The sequence below is a fragment of the Martes martes genome, assembly GCF_963455335.1.
Source record: "Martes martes genome assembly, chromosome: 11".
Classification (NCBI taxonomy): domain Eukaryota; kingdom Metazoa; phylum Chordata; class Mammalia; order Carnivora; family Mustelidae; genus Martes; species Martes martes.
This window is the reverse complement of record NC_137899.1, coordinates 62,792,757-62,820,719: the sequence shown is the minus strand read 5'-3', so window position 1 is coordinate 62,820,719 and position 27,963 is coordinate 62,792,757. Positions and strand designations below refer to the sequence as shown.

General features: G+C 53.9%; 1 protein-coding gene across 1 annotated transcript in view; it reads left to right on the top strand.

Moving 5' to 3' along the window:
• The window catches only part of CRHR2 (corticotropin releasing hormone receptor 2), a 47,305-nt gene extending 25,137 nt beyond the window's left edge, over nt 1-22,168 (top strand). Inside the window, exons 4-13 of the mRNA XM_080818554.1 lie at nt 5,548-5,633; nt 7,032-7,141; nt 7,478-7,595; nt 9,645-9,798; nt 10,295-10,355; nt 11,899-11,971; nt 17,822-17,907; nt 18,071-18,206; nt 18,553-18,594; nt 20,002-22,168. Coding sequence (XP_080674680.1) covers nt 5,548-5,633; nt 7,032-7,141; nt 7,478-7,595; nt 9,645-9,798; nt 10,295-10,355; nt 11,899-11,971; nt 17,822-17,907; nt 18,071-18,206; nt 18,553-18,594; nt 20,002-20,142 — 1,007 coding nt within the window. The 3' untranslated portion in view covers nt 20,143-22,168. The remainder of the gene's footprint in view (nt 1-5,547; nt 5,634-7,031; nt 7,142-7,477; nt 7,596-9,644; nt 9,799-10,294; nt 10,356-11,898; nt 11,972-17,821; nt 17,908-18,070; nt 18,207-18,552; nt 18,595-20,001) is intronic.
• Nucleotides 22,169-27,963: the final 5,795 nt, after the last annotated feature.

Below are 27,963 nucleotides of genomic sequence, written 5' to 3'. Positions count from 1 at the left end.
TCTCCCCTCTTATATTCCCAGGAAGATGCCTGCTAACTCAGTCCCCAGGATGCTTTCCTGGGACCAGGGGAGGCTTTCTTGCCAGCAGTGGGAAGATGCCTGACTGCAGCTTCGTGGTTTGGGACGGACAGCCCTTACCCCGTGTGGGATTGTACTCATGGTGCAGCCCTTCTGACAGCAGGGCTCAGCCTCCCTGTGGCCTGTGTGGGAGACCTAGGTGCCTCCTGCCGGTAAGACTGTTGGGCATTTGCTGTGCAGCTTGACAGAGCCTGGGTGCCCAAGGTAGCAGACTGTCTTCTTGGCCTGCTCTGAGCCTCTCATCCTCATTCAGAGTTAGTCACGTAGACAACAGCACCACCTCAGTCCGTCCTGAGCCCCTGTGTACTCAGTCTGGGTAGTTCTTAGGGAAGGGCCAGAGGAGAGGGCAGCCTAAGCCTTCCCCACCCCCACCCCCCTGGGCTAGCTGGGAAAGAGCAGTCCTAGCCCACCAGGGAGCAGTGGAACCCTCAGGGAGCTGGAACAGCCATGGAAGCACCTGGAGAAGCTGGGGCTGAAGCTGGGCCTGAAGAGCCTCACAAATCAGTGTGATGGATGCAGACCCGAGGGCTGTGTTTCAGGAGCTCTCCAAGGCCACCCACATGCTTGGGTGGGGAGTGGGGGGGTGGGGAGTGGTACCATTCTGCTGTCCACAGTGCTGAAAATTCCTGTCGTGCACAGTGACCTCATTCCTTCAGTGAATAGTGCTTCTGGCCCTTTCCACCTCCCTGCCAGCATTACTTGACCTAACTTCTTGTCAGTTCTCCCCAGATATCCATCCCCCTCCACCAGTCCCACTCACTCCCTGTGCCCCACCTGTCTCTTACAATCTTTCCCCCATAACCGTCACCCAAAAATGGTCCCTCATGGTCTCTGTCTCCCATGCCTTGTCAGTTAGACTGTCAGACATAAAAGTGCCCACGTAGGGAGCACCCGAAAGTGCTACAGGGACGTTTGGAGTTGTCAATAGCTCGAGGGTAGTATTGGTGTTCAGCGGGTTGAAAGTCCTACACAACAGATAACCAATCAACCTGAGATGCCAATAACATCTTTGAGAAATGATGTACATCACTTTTTTTTTTTAAGATTTTATTTATTTATTTGACAGAGAGAGACACAGCGAGAGAGGGAACACAAGCAGGGGTGGGTGGGAAAGGGAAAAGAAGGCTTCCCACTGAGCAGGGAGCCCGGATGTACATCACTTTAACTAAGAGGAGAAACTGAGGCCAAGAGGCCAGGGACTTAGCTAAGGTCACTTAGCCTGCCAGCCAGAGACAAAACCACAGCTAGAAGAGCAACTCCCCTCTTCTCACAGCCAGGCTTCCGAACCGCTTAGATGACTGCCTGAACCAGGAGCTCTCATCCGAAATGGGTCGGCATCTGAAAAAGGGACAGGCCACGGTAATGGGGGCTTTTGACAGGACAGGGGCACTTAGGGGAAAGAGGCCTGGCACACTGCGAGAAATAGGGAGCAGTATTCCCAGGCCACAGAGCCCTGCACGAGAGGACCCTGCTTGCATCCTTCAGACCCTAATGCCCCTGGCAGGCCACACCGCACACCACCGGCATTGATCTTCGGCAGGGGCACTTGGGTTGCTGTGGCAACAGGCACAGACCTCACCGCATCCAGCTCTGAGATTCTGGTCCGGCCGCCTGCCCTCAGATTTTGCATGCCCATCCTCCCATGGTTCCCAGGTTGTTGGGGGGGGGGGGGACTCTTTTGTCTTACTCTGTCTTACTCTCTCCTGTCCAAAGCTGTGCTTGAGGGCACAGTGTCCTCATTAGCCAGCTCCCCCGAAGAGCTGGGCACATCTGTCTTCCAGGCCTCTGATACCTGGAGTCTGCAGCCAGAACCTCATCTCCAGGCACGACTGAGCCCCCAGAGGGGAGCCCCCTTCCACCACCACATCCCACAGCTCAGACCCTGCTTTCCAAGGTATTGGCACATCTGAGTTCGTTTGTTGCAGCCAATATGGACTTCATGGCTAATTCCTACAGGAGACCTGGGGACCCCCATATAGTCTCTGCCTACCTGTCTGTCCCCAGGGAGCTTAAGTTCAGTAAGCAAAGAAAAAAAAAAAGGGATCAGGTCCAAAAAGATGAAACCCTTAGTGAATTATGGCAAATGCTCTAAACTTGATGTTTGGTGTTCAAACTATGGGTCAGAGCACCATAGTGGATGGTGAAGTCAAATTCATGAGTCATGACCAGCATTTGTATAGAAAATAAATAGAATTCATTAGAATAGAAGAGGAGGAAGAATATCATAGCTGTGGTCAAGATGAATTTTGCTTTGTGAAACTGGCCTCACTAATGTAGGGCGTGTGTGGGCTGGAGGTGGGGGTGTGGGTGGGCTGGATGTGACGGCACAGGGATGTGTTGCTGGGGCTCAAGGACAGTTGAATGTGAAGGCCCATGTTTCGAGAGATGGCAAGGCCTAGAGGAGGCATTGAGAGGAAGAAAAGAGATGGCTTGAATGCCTGGGCAGCTGGGGAAGCCTGCGGGAGGAGAGGGCGCTTGACCTATGGTTTAGAAGATAGGAAGGGGTTTTTCAGTGAGAGTGAGGAGGGTGTTTCAGGGTGGGGGGGTTCGGCACAGAACCGGCTATGTGCCAGGCCTGCCAAGGCAAATGCCACGTGCCATGTGGAGTGGTGGCAGAGGGGTGTGGCTTCCAGAAAAAGAAAGCCAGGATAGAGAAGTCATAAAATTTGGTACCCCTGGTAGGCATTGACATAAGGGACCAGGAAGGTCTCAGATTTGCATCATCTCTACCATGACTTCCTCCCTCCTCAGGCCTACCCCATGCTTATTACCATCATGAGATATCATACTTGGGAAAGTATTCTGAGTTCCTGTCTTTGGTTAGCCCCACACCGATCAGCCAGACCAGACTCGCACTCCAAAACAACTCAGGCCAGGGTCTGAGCAAGGGATGAAGTGTGAGGCTCAGGGTCTTGGGACTCTTGGGTGGGGTGGAGTCAGGGACTCAGGAGAGAGAAATCTGTGAGATGGGAGCAATCATAGAGGCCTTCCTGGAGGAAAGGGCTTAGCACTGAACTCCAGGAAAGCTGGATAACATCTATGAACACATCCTTAGAAGATAAATGTTCTGACCTTTGAACCAGAGCCAGGGTTGGGACCTGTCTCACCTCAGACAAGCCGGTTGAGAGAGACCCTAAACCCTTACCTGTAAAGGATTATTCATTTTACAAAAGGACCAGCCTTCCCCCAGATACCTTTACATAGGTCTATTTGACTCACCCCGCACTCTGACCTCCAGTTCAGTAACATCACTAACCCTATGCATTGGGTTCACTTAACTGTAGAAATTTCTCTTTCTGTAGTAAAACAGCCCTGAGGAAGGAGAAAACCCAAGAGTGGATGTGGGTGCCATGTTTAGGGCTAAGGGACTGTTGTCCTCACTTTGGGGTCAAGATCATCTCGACTGCCACCAGGGCCAGGCGGCATCCTTAGGCCAGTAACAACCCTGAGCCTGAAGACTCTCTGAGCTCAGAGCACCAAATTAAAAAACAATTAAGCTAATAGAATCTCCACCATTGTTTATGCTCCTCAACAAGTGCTCCCTGAATCCCACTGCTTTGAACTCACTGTCGGCTCAACAGAAGTGGGTTTTTTAAGTAACTTAATTATTTCAGAACTCATTGTTTCCAGAAGCAATCTGTTTCTCCCTCCAGCTCTATGACTCTCTGCTCTGGGAGCTACTTATTTTAATTAGCTTTGTAGTATATATCTGACAGCAACCCAAAAGAAAAATCCACACATAACTGCCCATTAGCCAGAGAGCTAAAAAAGCCAGCATAAGTCACCCCCAAACCACAGATCATTCAGAATTTGTAAGGAAGTAGGGGAGATCACTTTCACATTCATGGGGCAAAGCAGAGGCTGGCAAAGGGCTCTGGAGTTCTCAGGTGGGAGGTTTATTCTGGCTGAAGGTTGAGTGTGGGCTACCTGGAGGTGGTGGCTTGGGAGCTAGGACTTACAGTCAAGCTCAGTTTTCAAGAAAGATGAAAGATGCTCAGGAAAGATGAGCATTCTCTGATCTTCCTGCGTTCCCCCAGGATGGAGCCTGCACTTGTGGCCATCAGACACTGGTGCTCTGAAGAGTCTGGGCAGACTCCTGTCAGACACCAAGAGATCTCACACAGTGCTCTCGCAGGCAGCCGCAGCTCAAGGTCGGCAACACAGTCCTGCTTCCCCAGGTGTCCCTCGTTCCTGTGTCCCACTGCTTGGTAGCAAGGGGTTTAGAACGTGCAGCCTGAAGCCAGAACTTCTGGATTTGAATCCTGGCTCTACCCCTTCTCATTTCTACAGCTTTTGACAAGTAGGTTAATCTTTTTGTGCCTTAGTTTCCCCTTCTGTAAAATGGGTTACCATTACTCATGGGGTTGCTGGGAGGATTGAAGGGATGAGCGTATCAAGAGTGGTCTGGTGAGCGGCCACTCTGTGAAGGGTAGCTGGTGTTAAACAGAACTGCTGCTGCTGGGGATTAGTACGGATCGCCTGCGTATAAAGTGAGAGAAGATAGGCACCTGGACGGCTTAGTCAGTTAGGCAGCTGCCTTCGCCTCAGGTCATGATCCCAGAGTCCTGGGATCAAGTCCTGCATCAGGCTCCCGCTCGGCAGTGAGTCTGCTTCTCCCTTTCCCTCTGCTGCTCCCCCTGTTCATGTACTCTCTCACTCTCCGTCAAATAAAATAAACAAAATATTTTTAAAATAATAAAAATAAATAAAATGGGAGAAGAATGGGAATTTGGTGTGTGAAAAGCAGCAAATTTGCAGGCACAACCAGGCTCCCAGTCAAGTTCCATTCCAAACAAAATTAAATAAGGTATACAAAACGCTAGTCAAAGATTATATAAAAAATGGGTCTTATTCTGCATTTTAGCTACCATGTGTGGTAAGCCTTTTGCACAATTTTCACCTAAATGACTTTCCTGTGAACTTTTATTTTTTTACAAAATATTTTATTTAGGGACGCCTGGGTGGCTCAGTTGGCTGGGCAGCTGCCTTTGGCTCAGGTCACCATCCCAGGGTCCTGGGATCGAGTCCCGCATCGGGCTCCTTGCTCGGCGGGGAGCCTGCTTCTCTCACTGCCCCTGCCTGCCTCTCTGCCTGCTTGTGTGTACTCTCTCTCTCTCTCTGTCAAATTAAAAAAATATATATATATTTTATTTATTTATTTGACAGACAGAAATCACAAGTAGGCAGAGAGGCAGGCAGAGGGCGGGGGGGAAGCAGGCTCCCCACCAAGCAGAGAGCCCGATGTGGGGCTCGATCCCAGCAGCCTGGGATCATGACCCGAGCCGAAGACAGAGGCTTTAACCCACTGAGCCACCCAGGCGCTCCTCCTGTGAACTTTTAAACGTGTGTTGTGTTTCCTGGCCTGGAAAGGCTGAGAAGTATGAACCTTATCCCGTGGGCACCCGGGAGCCAGGGAGTGTTCTTGAGGAAGGGAGTGACCTGCCTCTTGGTGGTTGGCATCTTTTGTAGGGAATGCCTATCGGGAGTGCTTGGAGAATGGGACGTGGGCTTCACGGATCAACTACTCACAGTGTGAGCCCATTTTGGATGATAAGGTGAGTGGCCCCCACCTTGCACACCCCTCATCCCTGTACAGGTATCAGGACTCAGGTTGAGCATAGAGCATCCCAAGGGTGACAGAACCAGTCCTTGTGCAGCCCAGACATACCTTTTTGCACTTCTTCCTCCTGCCTCCACGTCTTGTCCCCTGCTCAGTGACGCTACAGTAGAGAAGGGGGACACAGACCTCCACCTTTGGGAGAGCTCTGGCTGGCAGAGGACACAACCATCTCTAGCATGTGACACAAGAAGGGAATGACATTGTGACCCATGTCCCAAACATCTAACAAACTGTGTGACTTCCTTCGTCCTCCACTGGGCCTCAGTTTCCCCATCTAGCATTCTGATTCTGTGGCTCCATCTGGAAACAAGCACAGCCTCCGGAAAGGCTGGGCCCCAAGGGGATCTGGGTCCTGCTCACACCTCAGCAGCCCCCTTGCTCTGGAATTGGGCTCCAGGCTGCGTGCAGTGCCAACCTCCTCCCCTTTGAAGCTACACCTCGCTCCTGACCCAAAAGGACATGTCGCATGGCCACCCCCCTCTTCATTCACCATTATAGCCCCCAGTGAGTCTGCAACTTTCCTCAAGAAGTCCAGGTTCAGAGGGAAAAGGTTGAGCTACCCTGAGAAAAGGATGCTACAAAATGTGAGCCAAAGTGGGTCCGTGGTGGGGCCATGGGAGAGGCAAGTGAGATGGGTCATAAAGAAGGAGACTCCCCCCAGACCTCTGTCCTCTCTCAGCCCCTCTGAGCAGTGGCAAACCATGGTGGGCATGGGGTCAGGGGTAGCCTGCCCTGGAAAGAAGGAGTATTTTACCTGCCTCTGTTTACAACTGCCAGCACATAGTGATCATAAAAAGGAGACCGGCTTTTATTTGGTATTAATATTGTTCTTAAGTTCTCTACGGACATTGCACCCCCTTGTTGCTGCATCAGGAACAGACGGATCGCAGGGCACCGTCCAGACCTCCCCGAGCCTGCTGCTTCTGAGGCAGGAGGGCAGGATGGCTCCATTATACAGATGTCAAAACTGAGGTCCGGAGATGTAAATCCACTCGCCCTCAGTCACTCAGCCAGCAAGGGTCTGAGCTGAGATTAAACACAGCTGTGGCAACTCCCAGTTCAGAGTTAAAAAGATAATTAAAATCTCAAGATACCACGTCAGGCATATTCTGGGAAACATCAGGGGGGCTGACTGCAGCCCTTTGTCTCCCTGTACCAAGAGCCACCCGCGGCCAACGGGAATGAGCGCGAGGAGCCAGATGTGGTGATGACACTTGAAGCCACTTCTGCCTCCAGGCTCAGGACACACAGGGGGGCCATAGCTGGAGTGGCCAGCTCCAGCCTCTGTGTGCCCCATGCCTCCGTCCACCTGTGTGTCTGTCTGTCTGTCCAGCAGCGGAAGTACGACCTGCACTACCGCGTCGCCCTTGTTGTCAACTATCTGGGTCACTGTGTTTCTGTGGCCGCCCTTGTGGCTGCCTTCCTGCTTTTCCTGGCCCTGCGGTGAGTTCCCCAACCCCCCTCATGGCCTGCTGCTTTTCTCTGCCCCTTCCCCCACAGCTCCCCCTTTACCCCTCCCAGATGGTCTCGCCTCCACTCCGCAGGGTGGGGCGGGGCCCTGAAGCCAGTGGACAGAGGGGTCTGGGGGAGGTGCCGGCCTTGGCTCAGAGAGGTTACCACAGGGGGAATGTGGCTCCTGGGGCAGCCCTGCTTTCATTGGAGGCTGAGTCTCTTACCTGGCCTGGGGGGTGGGGAGTGCCAGTCCCAGCTGTTTCCTGACCCCAGGCAGAACCCTGCTCATCTCACTCCCAATCCTGCCTGACCCCCTACCTCCCACAGGAGTATCCGCTGTCTGCGGAATGTGATTCACTGGAATTTGATCACCACCTTTATCCTGCGCAACGTCACGTGGTTCCTGCTGCAGCTCATCGACCACGAAGTGCATGAGAGCAATGAGGTCACCAGGCCGACCCTTGGGGCTGGGGGGCTCCGGGCACTGGGGGCACCAACCTCTCTTGCCCAGTCCTCAGATGGAGACCCGCACCTAAGCTCACCTCTACCCTGATCATTGTCCCTCCCGAGCTGGGGCCAGAATTAGGGCTAGCTAGGAGTAGGGCAGGGGGTGCTGCCAGACCAGGGTCTTGGGAGCAGTGCAAACCTCAAACCAGACTGGGTTAGCCTCTTCTGCTCCCCATCTTCTTCTTTTTTTTTTTTTTAAGATTTTATTTATTTATTTGACAGAGAGATGGAGATCACAAGTAGGCAGAGAGGCAGGCAGAGAGAGGGGGGGAAGCAGGCTCCCCACTGAGCAGAGAGCCTGATGTGGGGGTCGATCCAGGACCCTGGGACCATGACCTGAGCTGAAGGCAGAGGCTTAACCCACAGAGCCACCCAGGTGCCCTGCTCCCCATCTTCTAAATCTAGGACCTCCCAAAGACCCCTTAGAGAAGAAGCAGCTAGAACTAAGCTCCATTGAACTTTATCTCAATTACAATGAGAGACCTGTCGGGGTTATTTTCCCCATTATACAGACATGGGAAGTGAGGCTCAAGGAGGTTACATGACCTTGTGATGCCAGCAGGATCTTGACCAGGGCATCCCATGTGTTAGCTACACAGGCTGGAGTTGTGCCAATGGCTGCTGTACTCTGTCCAAATCACTGCAAAACCCGAGACTAACCCAAGGCCAAGCACAGAGTCCTGTGGCACACCATCAAAGACTTCTCAATACATTTTCTTTGGACGGTGGACCTGAGCAGACACCCCACCCGGTTTGACCTTTCACTTGCCCCCCATTAAGCTCTGCCTCGGCACTTACTGAGTTCAACCCAATCTGGGGAGCCCTGTAGCCCCATACTAACTTGTACTGATAAGATGTCACTTGACTTGGAGAAAAAGCAGGGTTGGGAGGAGGTGACCTTTAGCTTCCGACCTCAGCAGGCCTTTTTGAGAAGAGGAGACAGACAACCACGTGGGGCCTGAGATCAGGGCTAGGGCCCTGGGGGAAAGACACGGAGGCAGAGAGCAGCTCAGCCCAGGACCGCTGACAGCCGGTGCCCTCAGAGCTGGACAGAGAAGGCGTGTGGTGTCTGCGGGGCAGAGAACTCCCATCACTGGGCTCCCCTGACCACCGTTCCCCAGATCTCAACCTCGGCCTGAGGGTGCCCTGGGGAAGATGCCTGGGGAAAGATGGCTAGGTCAGGAGGCCTGGGAGCTGGCCATGGCTGGCTGCAGCCCTGGACAAGCTTTTCTCCCCCAGCACCCCCATCTCCCCTCTGCAGGGTACTTGGGAGGGTGGGTAGCCCCGCTCAAAGGGACAGGGACAAAGGCAAATGGCAACAACCGTCATTTCTTGGTGCCTGCCTTAGCCAGCCTGCATCTCCTTGACCCGCCCTGTTAGATGCCATTAGCAGTTTCTCCGTGTCCCAGTGAGGCTCAGAGGGGCACGGCAACCTGCCCCAGAGACGGTGAGTCTCCACCCAGAGCTGGCCATGATTATCCTAAACCCAGAATCTTACAAATTTTTGATTTTGGAGAATCACCTCAATGGCTGCAGCTCTCCTTCATAACCCTGCACTATTATTTATGCAACAACTTTCTTTTAATTGATTCACTACTTTTTTTCTACATGAGATTTCCTATTTCATCCCTAAATGGAAACCTTGCTATGGCTCAAAGATGGCTCTCGAAAAACTGACCGTGAAAACAACAGTGTTGTTCAGTCCTAGCCTCTGCCTGCAGAAAGCTCAGAGCCAGACTCCCTCATTCTTTATGAAAACGAGATCAGAAAGTGCGGGGGGGGGGTGCAGCCCAAGAAGGGACCAGTGCCAGGTGGCACCTTAACTTCACCCCAAACAGGGAGACAGAATTAGGGGGCACGTGAAGCTTCCCAGAGGGAGGTTAGAGGGTCTAGAATGCATGTCCACGAGGTGACTCTGGGCAGGTGCCCGCACTGTGCACTGAGCCCTGGCCCCAGGCAGCCCCTGACCGCCACCTGCCCCGTGCAGGTCTGGTGCCGCTGCGTCACCACCGTCTTCAACTACTTCGTGGTGACCAACTTCTTCTGGATGTTCGTCGAGGGCTGCTACCTGCACACGGCCATCGTCATGACCTACTCCACTGAGCACCTGCGCAAGTGGCTCTTCCTCTTCATCGGATGGTGTGAGGGTCCCTGGGGGTCACGGGGCCTAGTGGGGAGGGGGAAGTGCTGACAAGGTCACCTCCCTTCATCTTGAGTCTGAGGACAGGTACACACCCCTGCCCGCCATCCCCAGGACAGGGCAGGGAGGCAGCCACTCCCTTCCCTTGCTGGTGGGGAAGAAGCAAGCAGTCCCTCCAACAGAACACTTCACAGACACCCCTCCTCTCCTTGCCTGGGAAGACCAAGCCAAAGACCTATGTCTCTGGCTTCGAGAAAGAAGCTGACCAGCTCCACTTCTCTATCAAATGGTCTCAGAAAACTGTGCTGTCCCTTCATCTGTCTGACCCGCTTAGAGGGGGTTGCTAAGAGAGGAGAAGGGGGGTCAGGATGGGGCCGTGGATGGCCTGCAGTTGGGTGATTGGTCCCAGGCCCCTGTGGTCCCCTCACCCTGTGCTCTACAAGAGGGCCCTCATCCATCTGTCTGTCCGCCATAGCCTGTGTCTGTCCTTCTTTCAGGTATCCCCTGCCCTATCATTGCTGCCTGGGCCATTGGCAAGCTCTACTATGAAAATGAACAGTAAGTGGGACCGGCCAGCTGCGGGGGTCAGAGGGGTGTCAGGAAAGGTCAGGCCAGGGCTCCAGCCTAGCCATGGGGCAGGAGTTGAAGCCCTACCAGGACAGATTGACTTTCCCATTGTCCCTATATTGAGAAAATATCCCTGGCACCCCGAGATACTGTGGTACTGGGTGTCATGAGTTAGGAATCATGGGTCTTTCAAATGCCCTAATGCATAACCCCCTTAGCCTTCAGTAAGGCTTCCTCCTCAGAGCAGCATGTCTGGCCCAAGAAATATAGAGGAGGCCAAGGGCTAGAGGCCGTCAGCCTTGAGCACATCCAAGGGTGTCCATGAGCCTCTCCCAGAACCCTGGGCCAGAGCAGGGGTACTTGTTTTATTCTGGAATCCCCGTCCCTGCCTGGGGTACAGTGTCCCATTCTGCGACCCTCCCTGCTCTGGAGCTGTTGGTATATAAGCCACACCCAGATGATGGCAATTCTGGCCGTGGGTGAGCCAAGCAGAAGCTGGGAAGTTGGACGTCACCAGCTGAAACAAGAGGGGACAAGGGAATGTCAGTCTTCGGACACAAATCTCTAAGGGGTCTCCGCAGCTGGAGATTTGGGGGCAGGGGCAGAACCGGACTGGACTCCAAGAGCTCAGCTTTGGGAAGAGCTCCTAGTGATTAAAACTACCCGAGAACAAGAAGGCCGCCATGGGAGGTAGTGAGCTTCCTGTCAACGGGGGTGTTAAAGCAAAGACCAAAACCCTAGCGCTGGGAGGCACCAAGAAGATTCCTGTCTAAGGCAGGGTGCACTGAATGACCTCTAAAGTTTGGGAGGACACAGTCAGAATTTCCCAAAGTCCACGTGGCCCTTCCTGAGGTGTAGTGGGAGTGATTGACAGAGCCAGACTGCATCCCGGCCCCATGGCTCCCCTGGACTTTGAGCTTCTACACCCACCCGCATCCCCCGAGAATAACCAAGCCTCTGCTAGCGACGGGCTCCCTTCACCGGGTTAACCCAGCCTCTGCTAGCGACAGGCTCCCTTCACCAGGTGAATGAGGCTCAGCTCAGAGAAAGGCCAGGGTTCAGGGCTGGAGAAGGCGTCCGCCTCTCCACCTGCTGCTTTGTGCGGCTCAGTGCCTGGCACGTGGAGCAGCAGGTTCCAAGGAATACAGGGACAGGTGCTAGAGGGTGCTTGGGCCCTGGGCCAGCAAGGGGGAGCCCAGCTCTGCTTTCATTCATGAGCCTCCTCTCTGCCCAGCACTGGGTACACATCCACAGTCTGGAATGGGGTAGGGGAGTGAGAAGGAGGGTGAGGAGACCCAGGGCCTGCCCTCAGTCCAGCTGGGGAGACCAGACCCTCCATGGAGGGCAAAAGGCAGCCCATGGGTGAGCCAGGATGGTCAGAGGGGCCAGGGCCATCCACCCAGGCATTTTGGGAAGACAAATCCCTAGAGACTGGGTCTCAGGAAGGGTCAAGCCAGAGAACCTTGGGCCCAAGTCTACTGTGGTGGCCAGACCGGGACTGAGCAGGCCACTTAGAGCCTCCCCATCTTTGCAGATGCTGGTTTGGCAAGGAGCCCGGTGACCTGGTGGACTATATTTACCAAGGCCCCATCATCCTTGTGCTCCTGGTAGGTTCTCAGTAGGGACCGGGATGGGGCCGGGCACTGGGAGGGCAATAGAGGACCCACCCGGCAGAGATGCTGGGGAAGAATGTGGCCTGGAGTGGCCGTCCTGCACACCCTCTGTACACACCACCCTACTTCCTGGCACCCCCCCCACCACTATCTGACTGGTCTGACTGGCAAATTTCTAGTGCCTCCTACATCTGATGTCCCCTTCACAGGCAAGGGGGCAGCTATTAATGGCAAGAGAAGGGTGTGCGGACTTCTGTTCAGCCCAGACCTACCCCCCTCTGCCCCCAGCGACCCCCTCTGGGGCCCAGCCCACCGCCCCCAGCCTGGAACAGTGGTACCAGAATGAAGCGTAATGAGCAATTGTTCCTTGTCCAGCTCCCGACCCTTTGGCAAATGTATTCGCATTTAAGGTATAATTGCTATCACGTCTTTAATCCACAACGAGCTTTAATTAAGGTAGAGTTTAAGTAGAGGCTGCATTCTACAAAAATGAACCCATTATATATCATACATTTTAAAAAAGAGACATGTAAAAAAGCCCCATAAGAAATTGGCATTTACGTAAGACTTATTTCAGGCTTGGTAATTTCAGGCTCTTGTACGCACCAGCTTCCTTAAAGGGCCACCCGCCTCTTGTGGGATACATAGGCGAGAAAGAGAAAGAGAGAGAGGAGAGAGCAGGTGCCTACTGGGGGTTCTATGGTCCACCCTGGACACAGTCCTTGTTTATCTCTTTCATTTCCCAACTCCTCCTTTTTGTGACTTCTTCAGGGATTCCTTTGCCCCCCATCTTTGGAGTGCCCTTGTTGTATATGACCTGGAGATGACTAGGGAGGTTTTCCACCCACTACCTGAAATTCCACCATCAGAAATTCCACCTTATTTCAGAGGCAGAAGCCAGTCCTTGTTGGCAGTCGAGGAGAGGGTTGAGGATGGGAAGGAGTGATTGTCCTTGGAGTCCCAGCTGCAGTGAGTCACTCGTCCCCACCCTCCATGTGAACGGAAACCCCTTGAGACCCATCGCCTCCCAGCCAGCTGCTGAGAGCCCATCCTGGAGGGATAGGGCTTTTCGTGAATCTGGGGCCCCGCCAAGAAGGCTGGCCTGGGTCGGGCTTCGGTGATAGTGGGGAGGGAGCCCCCCCGGCTGCAAGGATGTTGGGCAGCATGAGAAAATGAACAGAAAAAGGGAGATGGGCATGGGGGGACCCCATGTGAGCCCCCTCTCCCTGCCTGCTCCTCCCTGCCCCTTTCTCTGCTTCCACCCCCACCTCTTGGCCCAAGAGCCCTTTGCATCTCCCTTTAGGCCCTTACTCTATGGCACTTATGGAGCTTCCCATTTCCCCCAAGCCTGTCCAGAAGTTTCATCTTTATAACTTCCAAATCTCGCATCATCCGTGGCTGGAAGTGGGAATTATGATCCCCATTTTACAGCTGGAGAAACTGAGAGAGATGAAACCTCCTGCCCAAGGTCACCACTAATAGCTCGCTGAGCTGAGACACAAGGGCTGGTCACTCACCCCTGCCTGTCCTCTGGGTTGGGTATGTGCTCAGTACCCCGCCAGCCCTGCCCTCCCCTGATGGTTCATGGCTGCTTTGCTGCTGCTGAAAGACACGACCAAGCTTATTTCTGGGTTCTGGGAATTGAATTGGCTGGTTCAGTTTGCAGGAGGCTGTTGTCACTGTGTTGTCATGGAAAAGGCGTGTGACACTGGGTTCCACTGTGGACCAGGCACGGGGCTCAGGGCTCTGCATGAGGATTTTAACCCATGCTGACCTTCCAAGACAGGCTCTCTGGTGTCCCCTTTGAGCCAGTGAGGACACAGAAGTTCAGGAAGCTTAATGAAGCCACTTACTTGCCCAAGACCACGAGAGCGCCAGAATTAGAGCCATGTGACAAGAACTTGGTGCCAGGCGTTCATTTTGGAGGTGGTCCCAGGAAGCACTGCGACGGGTGGGAGTGGAAGAAAAGGCGGGGAGGAAGCCAAGGTGAGGTGATGAGCCGACTTCCATGGGGACAACCATGTAGAAGAGTGTCAGAAGGATCCCCCACTGAAGGCTTGGAGGCTGGGTTACTTCACACACTTCCTGCCTCGTCAGTGGAGGTGGCCCTGGGGACATGAAACCTGCATATTTCCAGGTCGTTCTGTTATGAGGCTGAGCTAGCCCCCCAGGCACCGAAGGAAGCCTAAGGCTGAGAAGTGTCCCCGGCAGCAGCAGAGGACTCCCGGCTGGGCTCCTCCAGGGCACGGAGCATTGGGTCTGTCTGACTAAAGTCTCCTCGTTCCCTGCTTCTTCCAGCAATGTCCCAGCAGCCCCTGTGCCACATGCAAATTCCAGGGTCCCCCGCCTTCCCCTGGGAATGTCTAGAGTGGGCCCAAGATCTGCATTCAGACGAAGGGCCCCGGGAAACTTGGCTGTGCACACTCAAGTTGGAGAACTCGATGGGCGTTGTCTGGGTTTTCTCTGTGGCCCAGCCAGGGCCCTGCGCGATAGGACCCTGGGCGTGGGCCTTTGAGGCTACACCTGCCTAGAGCGTGCCAACAGGAGGAGAAAGCTGAGGCACCCAGTGAGGACCAGGCCCCCAGGGCCCAGGAAACAGATGGGTCTCCAGGCTGCTGGAGGCGTCTGGTGAAGTCACTGGGCTCCACGGATGCCCGTGGCACAGACAGGCCGGCCGTGTTTAACTGCCCTGGCAAATGGGCAGTCCCGGAAGCTGAGAGCAGGGGAGCTGTGAGAGGAGGGTCCTGAGCTACGTTGGGAGCACCCCAATAAACCTCCAGCGCCCAGAACTGGAGGGAGCAAGGGATATCTCCGAGGCAGGGAACCATGTCTGAAGTCCAAGAGGTGGAAACGTCAGTCTGCTTTCCGCCTCCCTCCCTGCCTGTGCACAAGCGACGGTGAAGTTCAAGGAGAGTCTCCCATGAGCATCCTTACCATCTGGAGAAGGAGCTGGGGTGGGGGTGGGGGGATCCCAGGATGCTCTGCATTGATGAGCTAGGTCTCTACTTTCTCTGCCTTGGTGGCAGGCGCTATGCTGTGGGGCATCCTAGGACAAGTCCTGGTCGTGGCCTCCTGGGATTTGTGACCATGAAGGACCTCCTCGCTTGGAGCCTCAGTTTCTCACCTCTAGCATGATGATGCCAATCCCTGCTTCACGGGGTCACTGGGTTGACCCATGGTAGCCCTCGGGCCCCGTCTCCAGCAGGTCCTCCTCACACCGGGAGCCGCGGGTCTGGCTCCTGTGCTGATGGGCTTCACAGTGCTCTATTGACCTCCGATCTCCCATCCCTGGCAGTGTGGCCAGTGCCTTATCTCTGCTTGCTTCCATCTGGCCCAGAGTTCTTTAACTCCTGCAGGAGCAGGAACACGACACAGGGGTCAGGGGGAGGATGCTGAGGCCAGCTGCCTTGGTTCAAATCCTGACACCAACGTGTCCTTTGTGGCACGGGCAAGTGATGGGGCCTTTCTGAACCTCAGTTTGTACATCCGTAAAATGGGTATAATGATCACATCTACTATATAAGGCTGCTGCTTGTGGAGTGCTTGGAACAACACTTGGAATGATCTGTGTCCTGGGCCACATTAGGGAGCAGTAAGCCTCCTTTGTCTGTCCTGGCAGCAACCATAATGTCCAGATCTCCATTCTGGGCCTGACAACGCACCACCGCCTCCCAGGCTGGAGCTCTGACCAGACTGGGGTGCTCCTCCCACGGAGCCTCATTAGGAATTAATGTGCCAGTGAGCATCAGAGTTCCAGGAAACACAGGGTGGGAGAAGGGCTAGACTTCATGGGGAGTTTCTCCAGGGGGTTTGGCTTACCCTTTCACCCAGTACCTTCTCCCCTCGGCATTCCCAGAGCCCCTGACATGCAGGCTGCCCTAGAAACATTCTGCACTGGGAGGTCCCTGCCGCTGCTGTTCTAGAAGGAGGTAGATTTCAGTGCTCACCTCAGCCACAGTGGCTGCCAGCTGGCATATCTCCCCTATCTCAGGGCTTTCTCTCCTGGCCTTTCTCTGCCTGGAACCCAATCCCCCACAGTCCATCAGCCCTCAGCTCAAATGCCATTTCTCTAGGCCTTTCTGACCCCTTTCCCCTAGGCCACAAGACTTCTAGGAGCAGGGACATGGCAAGTCAGCTCACGGAAGGAAGGAAGGAAGGAAGGAAGGAAGGAAGGAAGGAAGGAAGGAAGGAAACAAACAAACTAGGCTGGACAAGGCTAGGGTACAATAACCAGTGCTCACTGAAGAGCTGGGATTTGGGATGGGAAGAAGAGGGAGGTCCCAGAGTGGAGAGCTCGGTGTGGGCTGGGGGCCCGAGGCTCCCTGGAGGAGGCGCCCATGGAAGGATGAGGTGGAGAGCATCCTGTGAAGGGCATGGCTGGGGACCACACTCACAAGGGAAGAGTGACTTTCAGGCTTCACAGGCCCAGGGAGAGCTGGAATGAGGGCAGCATCATCGACTGCCTGTCTCACATGAGTGGAGGGGATAAGGCTTGTGTCCCAGCTCCTCTGCACCAGACCCTGCCCCTGCCCTTGCCTCAGCACGTGGAATGGGACCCTGCATCCGGGAGGTGAAGGCATTGTCGAGTAGGTGTTTAGGTGGATAGATGGATGGAAGCATGGTTGAATATAGGGAATGTGCCAGAAATGAGAATATATTTTCTCTCCAGGCCCCCAGAGCATCCTCCCACTTAGAGGTCCGGCAGAGGCCACAGGGCTGTCTGTCCTGGGGTGTCTCCTGGTGTCCCCCCACTCTCAGCCTGGGATCCAGAACTTAGGAGCCTCGAGAAGTGACAGATTCTTGGGACAGAGCCTCGGGCGGAATGTGTGTGTCTGTGCATGCGCGCGCACACATACACACACACACACACAAGTACTCACACAGGTGCATACGTGTGAGCCAGCAGATGCTCTCTGACCCATGGGCACTTCCTCGGGAGAGACTCCCAAGGAAGAGAATCTCTCTTTCCTGTCTGCTCACGTTTGGAGATAGTTGTAGAGAAACCCTGGCATGCCCACATCCCCAGATTCGCAGGCTCTCGTATGCACACACTCACACAAGCAGAGACAGACCCCACCCACCCACCAGAAGTGTTTGGAGGGCAGCACACAGTCACGCAGACAAGCTGGCGCAGATGGACGGGACACTGGCAGGCCCACGGTGACCATCCACAGCACGAGCCTGGCTGGGGTGGCCCGGGCAGGTCCTGGAAAGAGACTGGGTGTGTCAGCTCTGGCACCAACAAAAGGCTTGAAACGAAGATAAATGAGGCTCTTCCAGGAGCCCTGGAGCCAGCCCAGCAGCCCATTCATCTTCATTGTCTCAGATGTGCCTGGGAAGTGTTTTCCTGGGGGGCAAGGGAGGGACGGTAAGGGATTAGTCACTCCTTCTGGCCAAGTCCATTCCCCCAGGGAAGCAGGACCTCAAGGGGAGCCCTCAATTGACAAGGGGAAGACCCTATAGCAGGCAGGGCAAGGGACTGGGTCAGAGGCCTCGCCAACTCCTGTGGCTTCCCCAAGGGGGGGAGGTGTTGGGGGACTTTCTGAGGAGCTGTGCCTCAAGAGAAGTGACCTTGGTGTCCTTGGTCCCTATCTCCAAGGCCGCTTTTCCCCCCGGGGTCTGGAGGTGGAGAAGCCAGCCCTGGAGCCCTCCGGGAAGGGGGAATTCTGCCCATCCCAATGAGGGAGAAGCAGAGGCCTTGGGACCGCAGGCAGGGACTGGGGTGACAGGTGGGATGGATGTGTGCATGGGACATGAGATTCAGTGGGTTATGGGGGGGAGTGGCTGCCTCTCAGTTCATTCCCTACCTCACGGTCCTTCCTTTTTTGCCTTCCCTCCCTCCAGATCAATTTTGTATTTCTTTTCAACATCGTCAGGATCCTCATGACAAAATTGCGAGCATCCACGACATCGGAGACAATCCAGTACAGGTGAATGACAGGTGTCTTAACCCCCCGAGGGCAGAAATGAGGCATCTAGGCCGGGCCCTCCAAACCCTCACAGGCCTCAACCAGGGAGCTTGCTCGGCACCTGAGTGAGGCCCAGCTGGCAGTGTGGGCTCAGACCAGCTTTGTCGCCCTGTCACCCCCCTAGGAAGGCGGTAAAGGCCACCCTGGTTCTCCTGCCCCTCCTGGGTATCACCTACATGCTCTTCTTCGTCAACCCTGGGGAGGACGACCTGTCGCAGATCGTGTTCATCTATTTCAACTCCTTCCTGCAGTCGTTCCAGGTGGGGTACGAGACCAGATGGGGCACCGGTGTCCTCACAGAGACCTCACAGGGGACACGGTTCACACTGAAATAGAACCCCAGCCCTGGGCCGTGGCACCCCCACCCCGGGGGTCAGGCGGGCTCACCCACAACTGGGTCTCTATCACCCTAGCCTGCACCTGCTGGTGGCCCAGTGCCTGTTCTGAGGGGTTTTGACAGCCTGTCACTCGCAGTGAGCCCCAGGACTCCCGTACCGTGAGGGTGGGCTGCCCCCGAGCTCGGAGCCTCTGGGCCCAGGTATTCCCAGCTGTCCTTGCAGAGTCGCTCCCCAAGCAGGTCACTGATCCTCCCTCCTTCCTTTCCAGGGTTTCTTTGTGTCTGTCTTCTACTGCTTCTTCAATGGAGAGGTAGGAGGCCAGGCTCCGGGGCGGTCCTCAGTTCCCAGCTCAGGGGAGCCACCCAGTCTTTAGGGAGGCCCCGGGGTCCCTGACTCTGCTCAGCTCTGCCCTGGACAGGGGAGGGGATGGCCGGAGAAACCACCAAGATTTGGGAAACAGGAATCCTGCCTGAGGGTCTCCAACCAGTTTAGAAGGTCCCCTTCGCACTTCACAAAGGCACTTGGAGAGATGGGTGAGCGGGGAGCCCTGGCTGCAGGGTCTCACTGGAGACAGATGCTGGAACACCACTGGTAACAGGGAGGCATTGCAGGAGTGAGTCAGGTGTGAGCCGCGCATCCAGGCCTTTATGGACGCAGGGAGCAGGAGAGACACCAGCACATTCCCCCACCACGGAACAGATCACACAGCTTGGGGCCAACACCAGGGAACAAGGTACTGGAGACAGGCTGCTTAGCTCACACAGCTCAGAATCTCAGCATAAGCAGCTTGGGACAGAGGCTCACACCGGCCTGTGCTGGGTGAGGACCCACAGTGGGTTATGGGGCCAAGAGTAGACACAGCCCCAGGTCCTGAGAGCTTCCAAACACTCAAGGTAAGTGCCATCCTGAGATGGCCAGTGCCATCCTGAGACACTTCCCCTGCCTCTGCAGAGAGCGCCACTCTCTGCCCACCTGGGTCTCTGTCAATCAAAGCAGACCCCGACATGGGCAAGGCCGACAGTGGAGACTGGCCTGGGCTGGAGGGCAGGGAGAAAGCTTTCAAAGAAAACGCAGTGACTCTGGGGCATTTATTCTGGTCAGCCCTGTGCTAGGCTAGCATGTGGGGGACACCACCCATTTTGCAGAAAAATCCTTTAGTTGCAATACCAATGAGAATAATAAGGCACCGGCCACCATCAGGTTTTGAAATGACTGGAACTGTTAGCTTGACTTTCTGTCTCAGCAGCGCACACTATGGGCTATGGCCAGTGAGGCAGGGGCTGTCCGCTGGGGGAGGAGGCTGGAGGAAGGGCTTTCAGGAGGGACAGGGATGCCAAGTATGTGAGAGCGCACAGCTTTCCAGACGCCAGGAGAGCCAGAAGCAGATGTTCAAAGCTGGGGCTTGGGTCCCACCATAAAGAGGAGATGGCAGAGGGAGGGGGCAGGGAGGGCAGTGCACCCCAAGAAGGGGTGAGCAGGGAGTTTCTCCAGGACAGGGGTGAGAACAGAGGGCAGGAGCTTCAGAGGCTAATGGCTTCAGGGGAAGGACCTGCTTTTGGAACCAGCCAGTGCCTACCTGGGTATGACAGTGGTGGTCGGGAGGGCACCGCAGCCTCCCTCCCTTTAAGGGCCCTGCAAGGGGCAGGAGGCGGAGAGAAGGCTCCTGGTTCTGGGATTGGTGCCTGCAGGCCCTGCTGAGCCGCTGCCTCCCTCACAGGTGCGCTCAGCTGTGAGGAAAAGGTGGCACCGCTGGCAGGACCATCACTCCCTCCGAGTGCCTGTGGCCCGGGCCATGTCCATCCCCACGTCGCCCACACGGATCAGCTTCCACAGCAGCAAGCAGACGGCCGCCCTGTGAGCCCCCCATCACCCCGCTCGCTCATCACTCACCATCAGGACAGCTTCCCTATCCCGTGGGGTGCCTCTCTCTGGGTTCACTTTGCCACCCTGCCGCTCAGGCCCTGGTGGGGGCGCAAGGGAGGGGAGAGATCAGCTGGCCAGCCCTACTAGAGGGAGGTGTGCAGCAGCAGGCCGCACGAGGCTCTCAGGAGCCAGGCCCGCTAGGCACAATGTCTCAGTGCAGAGGGAGCAGAGGGATGTCACAGAGACACCTATTCCCGCAGAAGAGCGGGTCACATTTCTTCAGGCATTTGCCCACATCAGCCTCTCTCCCGGCATGCTCACTATAGCCCCACTCACAGGCAAGGAAACTGAGGCCCAGCACCAGGAAGGGCCTGTCCAAGTCACACAACTCATTCATGGCAGAGTGGGGACTCCCCATTCTGTGTGGGCTTTCCCACCAACAACAGGGTGACATCCGGCCTTGCTCCCTGCTCCCTGCCTTCTGCCTCCCAGCTCAGGCTGGCCTCTGCAGTGAAGGGGGCGGGACACAGAAGCAAGGAATTAGTTTGGTTTCCTCCCAGGGGCTCTCACCTACACGCCACCCCAGAGCAGGCCATCTCTCTGCCCGTCCCCAGCCATCCTCCTGTCCCTGGGTCCTGGAAAAGATGCTGCTTCCTGTCCCAGGAGAGCTTTTCTCAACCTAGTCCACAGACTCAGGGCCTTGGGGAGGGACATGAGAAGAGGAAGGTGCAGCTAGGATAACCCTATGCTTTTAAGCCAACCAGATACATAGTGCAGATGAAACGAGGAGGAGAAGCATGGTGGCCGGGGGCAAGGAGTAGAAAACCAACTAGGTCTTTGGTGATTGGAATGAATCTCCCACCTCCCACTTTAGACTAGGCTTCATTTCAGCCTCCCCTTCAGAAACATGTCGGCTCTCTGTGAAATAAACCATGCCTCTGTGGAAACAGCCTTTCCTCAGGTCAAGTCAGCCAGGCATACGAAGGGGTGCTGTGGCCAAGGATGGGGAGCTGGATCCATTCTCATTTGCAGAGCCCACAGCCCTGGCCTAGGGCTGGTTCTCCTCTCTGACCTGTGTGTCTGCCAGCCTGTCCCTTCCTTATTCCCCCAAGACAGTCTCTACCCCTCCTCTCCTACCAACAGCAGTTTAATTCAGCACAGAGGAGAGGGGCAGCTCACCCAGCACGCCACAGCCCGTCCCAAAGCCAGTGTCTGAAATCCAGAAGCAGGTATAGACCACGCCCCACAGTATCCACGAACAATACCACAGGACATTTCCAGGAGAGGGTTGGAGTGGACAAGAGGAGGCAGAGGCCATCAGGTCGGGGTTCAAAAGAGCTTTTGCTCTAGGAATACCACCAACATATTTTTTTAAATAATTATCCCATCTTGTATATTCTTCAGTTGACATCTAATATTGTTTTAGATTTTTAAATTGGCGAGAGGTGATTTCTGGCTTTTGGCAAATATTTACATTTTAAAATAAAACTGCCAAAACACTTTAAAATACATCACTAAGAATCCAAACACAGCCGTGATTTAATAGCCAGGCTCTTCTGTTTGAAAAAAACAAGCTAACCAGCTCTTCCTCAACAGCTGGAAATTTTACATTGTCCCTTCTTTCTTGGAACTTGTATCTTCATTCCATTTCCCCCATAGGATTTTATACTAAGGCAGTGTTTTTATGGTTTAAAGTCTTTCCTTGATCACCTTCTCCTACTTCTCTGCCACAAAATGTATTTGGAAATTGAAATAGAAATATTTAATTTTCTGTAACTAAAATTTGTGAGAGATTAAAAAAAAGAAGTCTTCTGGATTGAGTTACCACAACTATTTTTGATATAAAATATAGGATACAATTGATTAATACAACACAGACACTTAAAGTTCTTGTAAGGCAAATGTTAAACCTAAAAAGGAGAATCTATTGAAAGCACATCTTAATGGAATGGATAGGAATTTAATTGTTCATGAATCCGTGGGTGAATATTTATTGCTGGAATAAATCAGGACTCAGCATCTTTTCTTTCTTTTTCATTTTTATAGCTTCACATGCTGAGAATGAGAAGCCTTTTCACATAAATAAGTAGATATCACTCTGGTCCCTGACCTCCTTCTGAGACATATGCCCAAAACTGCATAGTGATCTATCATCAAAAATTATGTGTCAGCCCACCACTTAATTAAGTCCTCTTTAAATGTGGCTGAAAGAAATGAACTGAAAACCATTTGACTTGCCAAAGGCTTGGCTACCCGGGGCAGGCACTCCTGCCACCCTTCACCAGGGGCAGCTGAGCTGGGGGGAGGTTCATGGCTGGGCGCTGCACCTGAGGGACCTGTGGCCGGGCCCCCTGCTTTGCTTCTGTTGGCGGGAAGGGAGGGGGCTCCCTGACTCTGTACATTCTAGAGACACAGGACTAACTCTCATGAGCCTTGTAAAGGCTCCCTGGTGCTCAGAGGCAGTGTACCGCTGCTTGCATTAGCATCGTTGCCGGTGGAGCGAGGAGCTCAGTGCTCATCACAGTAGTGCCAGGCCCCGGCCCCTCATCGCTGCTCCTCAGATGCGGCTCCTCGCCCCACGGCCCCAGTTCCCAGCTGGCAGAGCAGCCAAGTCACGAGCCTCTGCTCAGCAGGCAGTGTGGCCTGTTCCTGCTTCAGTTCAGAGAAGGCCCCTCGTTGGTCCTGCGCTGACTGACACGTATCCCCTCACCCCTGCACCCCTGGGGCCCTCGGTCAGGCCCCCAGCCCGGCCTCTGGCTGTGAAATGCCAGCAGAGCCAGGAGGCCCTCTGTGGGTCTCCCGCTGGGGAACCTCGTGAGGTTCCTCACAGCCAAGCCAGGCCTCGTGAGCAGCTGCCTCAGCGTGGACAGTCCCTTGCTGAGCGGGCTTTCCTGCAAAGTGGCCTTGTTGGCAGACACTCCTCCTTAGGAGTTAGGTTCTGGCACCCAGACCCCTCAGGGCCCTTTCGTGCCCTCATTTATAAAGCTGAGGAGGGCTTGAGACCTCAAGGGGATTCCTCAGCCCGGCCTTCTGGCCCCACTCAAGGGGATTCCTCAGCCCGGCCTTCTGGCCCCACTCGGACCGAGCGGCCACAGAGCCCCGACCCTGCACGGCTCCAACCCCCTGGCCTGTACTCAAAGTGGTGCTCTGAGGTGCCCGCTGGGGTCCGAGCCTGCAGAAGGCAAGGAGGCCCGCAGGCGCGGCAGGTGTGGGGCCTCTGTGCCAGTGGCATGGAGCGTGAGATGTGTCTCTGCTGGAGGGTCTATGGTGAAGGTTCCACCTGAGGCCTGAAGCTGCAAGCGCCCTGCTCTCCTGTGGATGAGGCTGACTAGCAGAAGGGAAAATGGACCTTGAGGAGAAAAAAAAGGCTCATGGAAACTGACTACCAACATGTGGACATACGTAGCAGGAGACATACACAGGGACTCACAGATGTGGAGGCCAACACTCTGAGAGCCGCAGAGGGAAGCCCAGATGGACACCGAGATGCCTGGGGACATGCAGAGGGGCACCCCGCCACCAAATGCACAAGCGTCCATCAGCCAGAGTCGTGCCCCATTTACTGAGCACCACTGCACACCACATAGGGAAGTAACAGCACAAGTAACACAAGGTTCCTGTTCCAAGAAACTCAGCATCCACTTGAGAAGAAATAGCTCCCCAAGGGCACCAGGGAAAAGCAGGAGGAAGGAGGTTCTCTGCGTCCCTGCCTGGCTGGATCTGCCAGTGTCCGTTTCTGTCTGCTGTGGTGAGGAGAGGGTCAGGCCTAAGGACCGAAAACAAGTCAGGTTCTGAGGCTGGCACTTTCCTCAGCTCCCTGCACTTTCCACAGCTCAGACCACGCCTGTGGTGGCCTCAAGCCAGACAAGGTTTGGGGGACACAAGAACCTCAGCTGCCCTCCCCTAGTCCCTGCCCATTTCCCATAGTCCTGGGCAGCCCGGACTGCCACAGAGACAGACAGAACTGGAAAAGGAGCCCAGTGTTTGCTGCTCTTTCTTCCGGAGCATCTTCAGAGCGCCATGGGCAGATGGGGTGCATGGGCAGTGAGGTGACAGGCTGGAAAGGGGGGCTGTCACTCAAAAGGTCGCCCCTTCACGTGTCTGAGGCTGACATAGGGTGTGCCTGGGGGCTGCAAGGCACAAGGGGAGTCCTTTCCTGAAGTGACACTTCAGCCAGGATCTGGGAGAGGTGTGTGGAAAAGAGCTGTGCCTCCAGCCAGGGACCCTGGCCAGGGGCTCTGAGAACACACCTGGCTGGCTCATCAGAACCAACGCGGCTGCTCTTTGAGAGCAGACCTTGGAAACCTTTATCTCCAGACTGGGGAGGGATATAGAAATCTACATGTTCACAAGACCCTCAGGTGTTTCTGTTGCTGTCTGGTGCGGGAGCCACTGAACTGAACAAGAAACATCTTGTCTCTTCTTTCCAACACAGACACACTACTAGTACTACTATTACTACTACTACTACTACTACTACTACTATAGAAAGGGAAGGTGAGTGACCTGACCTACCTTTCCGTAAACCTCTAAGAGAAGGCAGCTGGAGCAGGAAGAAAGAGGCAGGTACAAAACATGTAAGAGTGTTCAGCAATATGCTGATTACGGTTTCCAGCTCTGCCCCGGAAATGCCAATAATTCTCCAGAGGAAGCCACCCCCCTCAGAGATGTTAGTTAGCAGGAGGGATGGGCTGAGAGCATGCTGAGGTCCCTGCCCCATGCTGACTGAGTTTACCCCGGATACTGTTGGTAGGGATTTCTTTGCTCTGAGCCTGAAACCCTCCCACAGATCTGCGGCATGCTTCCCGCCCCACAGAACCACCACAGTAGACTCCATCTAGTGAATCCTGTCCATTCTACAGGACCTAAGAGTCCCTCTTCCAGGAAGCCTTCCTACCAGCGTTGGTCAGACAAGTCCCACCTGGGAACCCATACGGCAGACCATGCCAGGCTCCACTGCCAGGCTGGAATTGCTCAAGGCCTGTGTTGCCACTTATGTCCACAGCAAGAGCTCTGCACCCAGTAGGAGCTCTAGAAACATTCATTGAATAAACTGGCCTTTCACATTTGTTCCACCTAGAACTGGTAACTCATAGGCTAGAGTCCAGTACTAGTAGAACAGACCAAAAGTACAAAGAATCCCAGAGATCTATTAGCTTTACAGTGGGGGAAAATCCATTCTCTGGCTCCATACCCCACCACCACCAGAGCCGAGGGCCAGGCCAAGCCTGAGGGCATCCCCTCTCCACGTGCAAGCAGAAAATTGGAGGAGGAGAGCCTCTCCATTCTTCCAAGACTCCCTGCAGGTGTCCGCCTATTAATCTCACACCATGGGGCCCTATGCCTCAATGGGCACTGTCTTCCTACTGGGTGGAGGTAGGGGACCAGACCTGTGCCCCCACTGTCTAGGGTTGAGCCCACAGTCCTATCCCTGGGGAGTGGAAGCACTTCTCCCAACCACATGTCCTGGCTTAGACAACTGACTTTATGATCACCCTGCTTAAACCTCGCATTTGTCTGACAACACAGCAGGGACCACAGAAGAATGAACTGCCTGGATAAATGAACGATGAAAGCCAGGGCCCCAGACATTTTAGAATGTTAGCTACTGCACTTTGGAAAGGGAGCCCAAGCAGGGAGACCTTCTGAAGCCAAGTCCTGCTTCCAGTCTTTGATAACTGCTGGCTGGGCAAATGAGTAAGCAGGAAGAGGCATCAGCTCTGGAAGAAAACCGTCCCTCTGTTTCTGCTGTGAAAACAAGAAAGTAATTAATTGTGCTTCATAATTAGTTCTGCCTGGCACCAAGTGAAGCCTTCTCTGGCTCTCTGAGGCCCAACCGCATGTGAGGAACAAACCAACATCACGGATCCCCATGGAGGCTCCTCTGCCCAAGAAGACAGAGAAATTCAAAGACTTGTCATTTCTTCCTGCTCCCCCCAGTTCTGGTCTCCGTGTCCTCTGGAGAAGGCTGGTGGTGGACCCATGAGGGATAGACCCTTTCCTTATTCCTCCAGCTTGGCCCAAATAGTTTATCCTTCTGGGGCCTTCCAAAGCATGCAATACGGAGTCTGTGCCTCTAGTCCCCAAGCTCATGGACTCCCCCAGCCCTGTGTCTCCACACCCACCTCAGTCCTCGGTTTGAAACAGATTCTGGGCTATCCCCCACTCCATACCCTCAACACTGCACACCTACTAAGTGTTAAAGTCTTTATGATACGGGATCATCGAGCATGAAGCTCAAGAAAGAATTCCGGAGACATTTCACAGTGCAAAAAGGTGCTTTTAGTAAAGCACGGGTACAGGACCCACAGGCAGAAAGAACTGCACTTGTGAGTGTAAGGAGTGTCTAATATATACTTTGTACTTAGTGGGGGTTAGGGCCAAATCTCTTTTGTGTATGTTGAAAGTAAGCTTTACAGAACCTTGGAGGTCTGGCTGTTGTCAAGATAAGTTTACACTTTCTTATCTAGTAAAACATGAATCATGAGACCCTTGAAGAAGGTCACATTCTACGTGTCTCAGATGTGCATCAGTGGGTCCCATGTTGTATATGATTCTTAGTCATATTCTTCCTGCCTTTGTTTCCCTCAACATTTCTATCTGAAGGAATGAAGAGAAAAGGCCCTTCCTTAGAAATGTGGATTCTTTCCCTACCTAGAAAAATATAAACATATGAAATGTGCAAATATTACACATTAAATAGTGCAGAAAATTTTTACAGAAATCCTCAAAAGAACCACAGACCCAAGTTTAAAAGCCCATGACCTCAAGATGAAATAAAGACACTCTCATGGAGCTAATTAAAGAGCACCTACATGGGCAGAGCTCAAGCCTGCCTGTGTTAGAGGCAGCGCACACTCTGCATCACACATGCTTCTGAGCCCACTCCAGACCTCCTGAAACGTAGTCCCAGGGGGTGTGATTTCACACTTTTAACAGGCTCCAGGAGCGCTGCTCATCCGGGAGGGCCCTTCTCCCGCCTTCCTTCCTTCCTTCCCTGGCACACAAGGCCCTCAGCTCACTGCGTCTCCTGCTCGGTCCACCTCTCCCCTGCAGGACGCAGCTCTGCCTTTCCTGCACCACCTACTGTATGTAGGTTGGGTCTCTGGCCAGAGCCTTGTCTGCCCCTGCCCTGAACTGCCAGTACCCAGGAAATGTCAGGGTTCCAAGAGAGATTTCATTTGAACAAAGGGTTCCAAAGCATGAATCTGAAAACCACTGTGTTTATACAGTCTTAGTCCCTTGGGGGGACTCCTCTTGGTGCCGGGTAGGAAGGAGCTTTCTAAGTGAGATTGCTAGAGGAAGCTTCTACCAAAGCACAGTGGAATGAACCACAACAGTACACAAATCAGTGCACGTAGTAGGGCCAGATGTGTTACTGCACTGAACTTGGAGGGAGAAAGGAAAGAAGGGAACATGACACATGCCTCAGCATAGCACACTGGACTAAATGTTTTCCCATGTACTTTCTCACTTAAGCCTCTTAAAAATCCAGCAATATAGAAAAACTCAGCTTATAAAGAAAAAAAGAAAAAAATGCTGGCTACCCTGAGCTTCCAATTCCTCTCAAGGAGTCTAACCCAGACCTGGGAACTCTTGTCCCTAAAGGGCCTTGAAGTCTTAGAGTTTCTCTGCCTCGAACTTCTTCTCAGAGTCTATAGATTTTATAAGAATTTTTAAATTTACTACTTTCATTTTAGTTATAATCTTAAAAAACTAGATTAAGTTATAATCTTAAAAAGCTAAGATTAAAAAATCTTAAAAAGACTTTTAAGGCTTAAAAGTCTTTAAAATTTAGTAATCATCTTAAAAAATA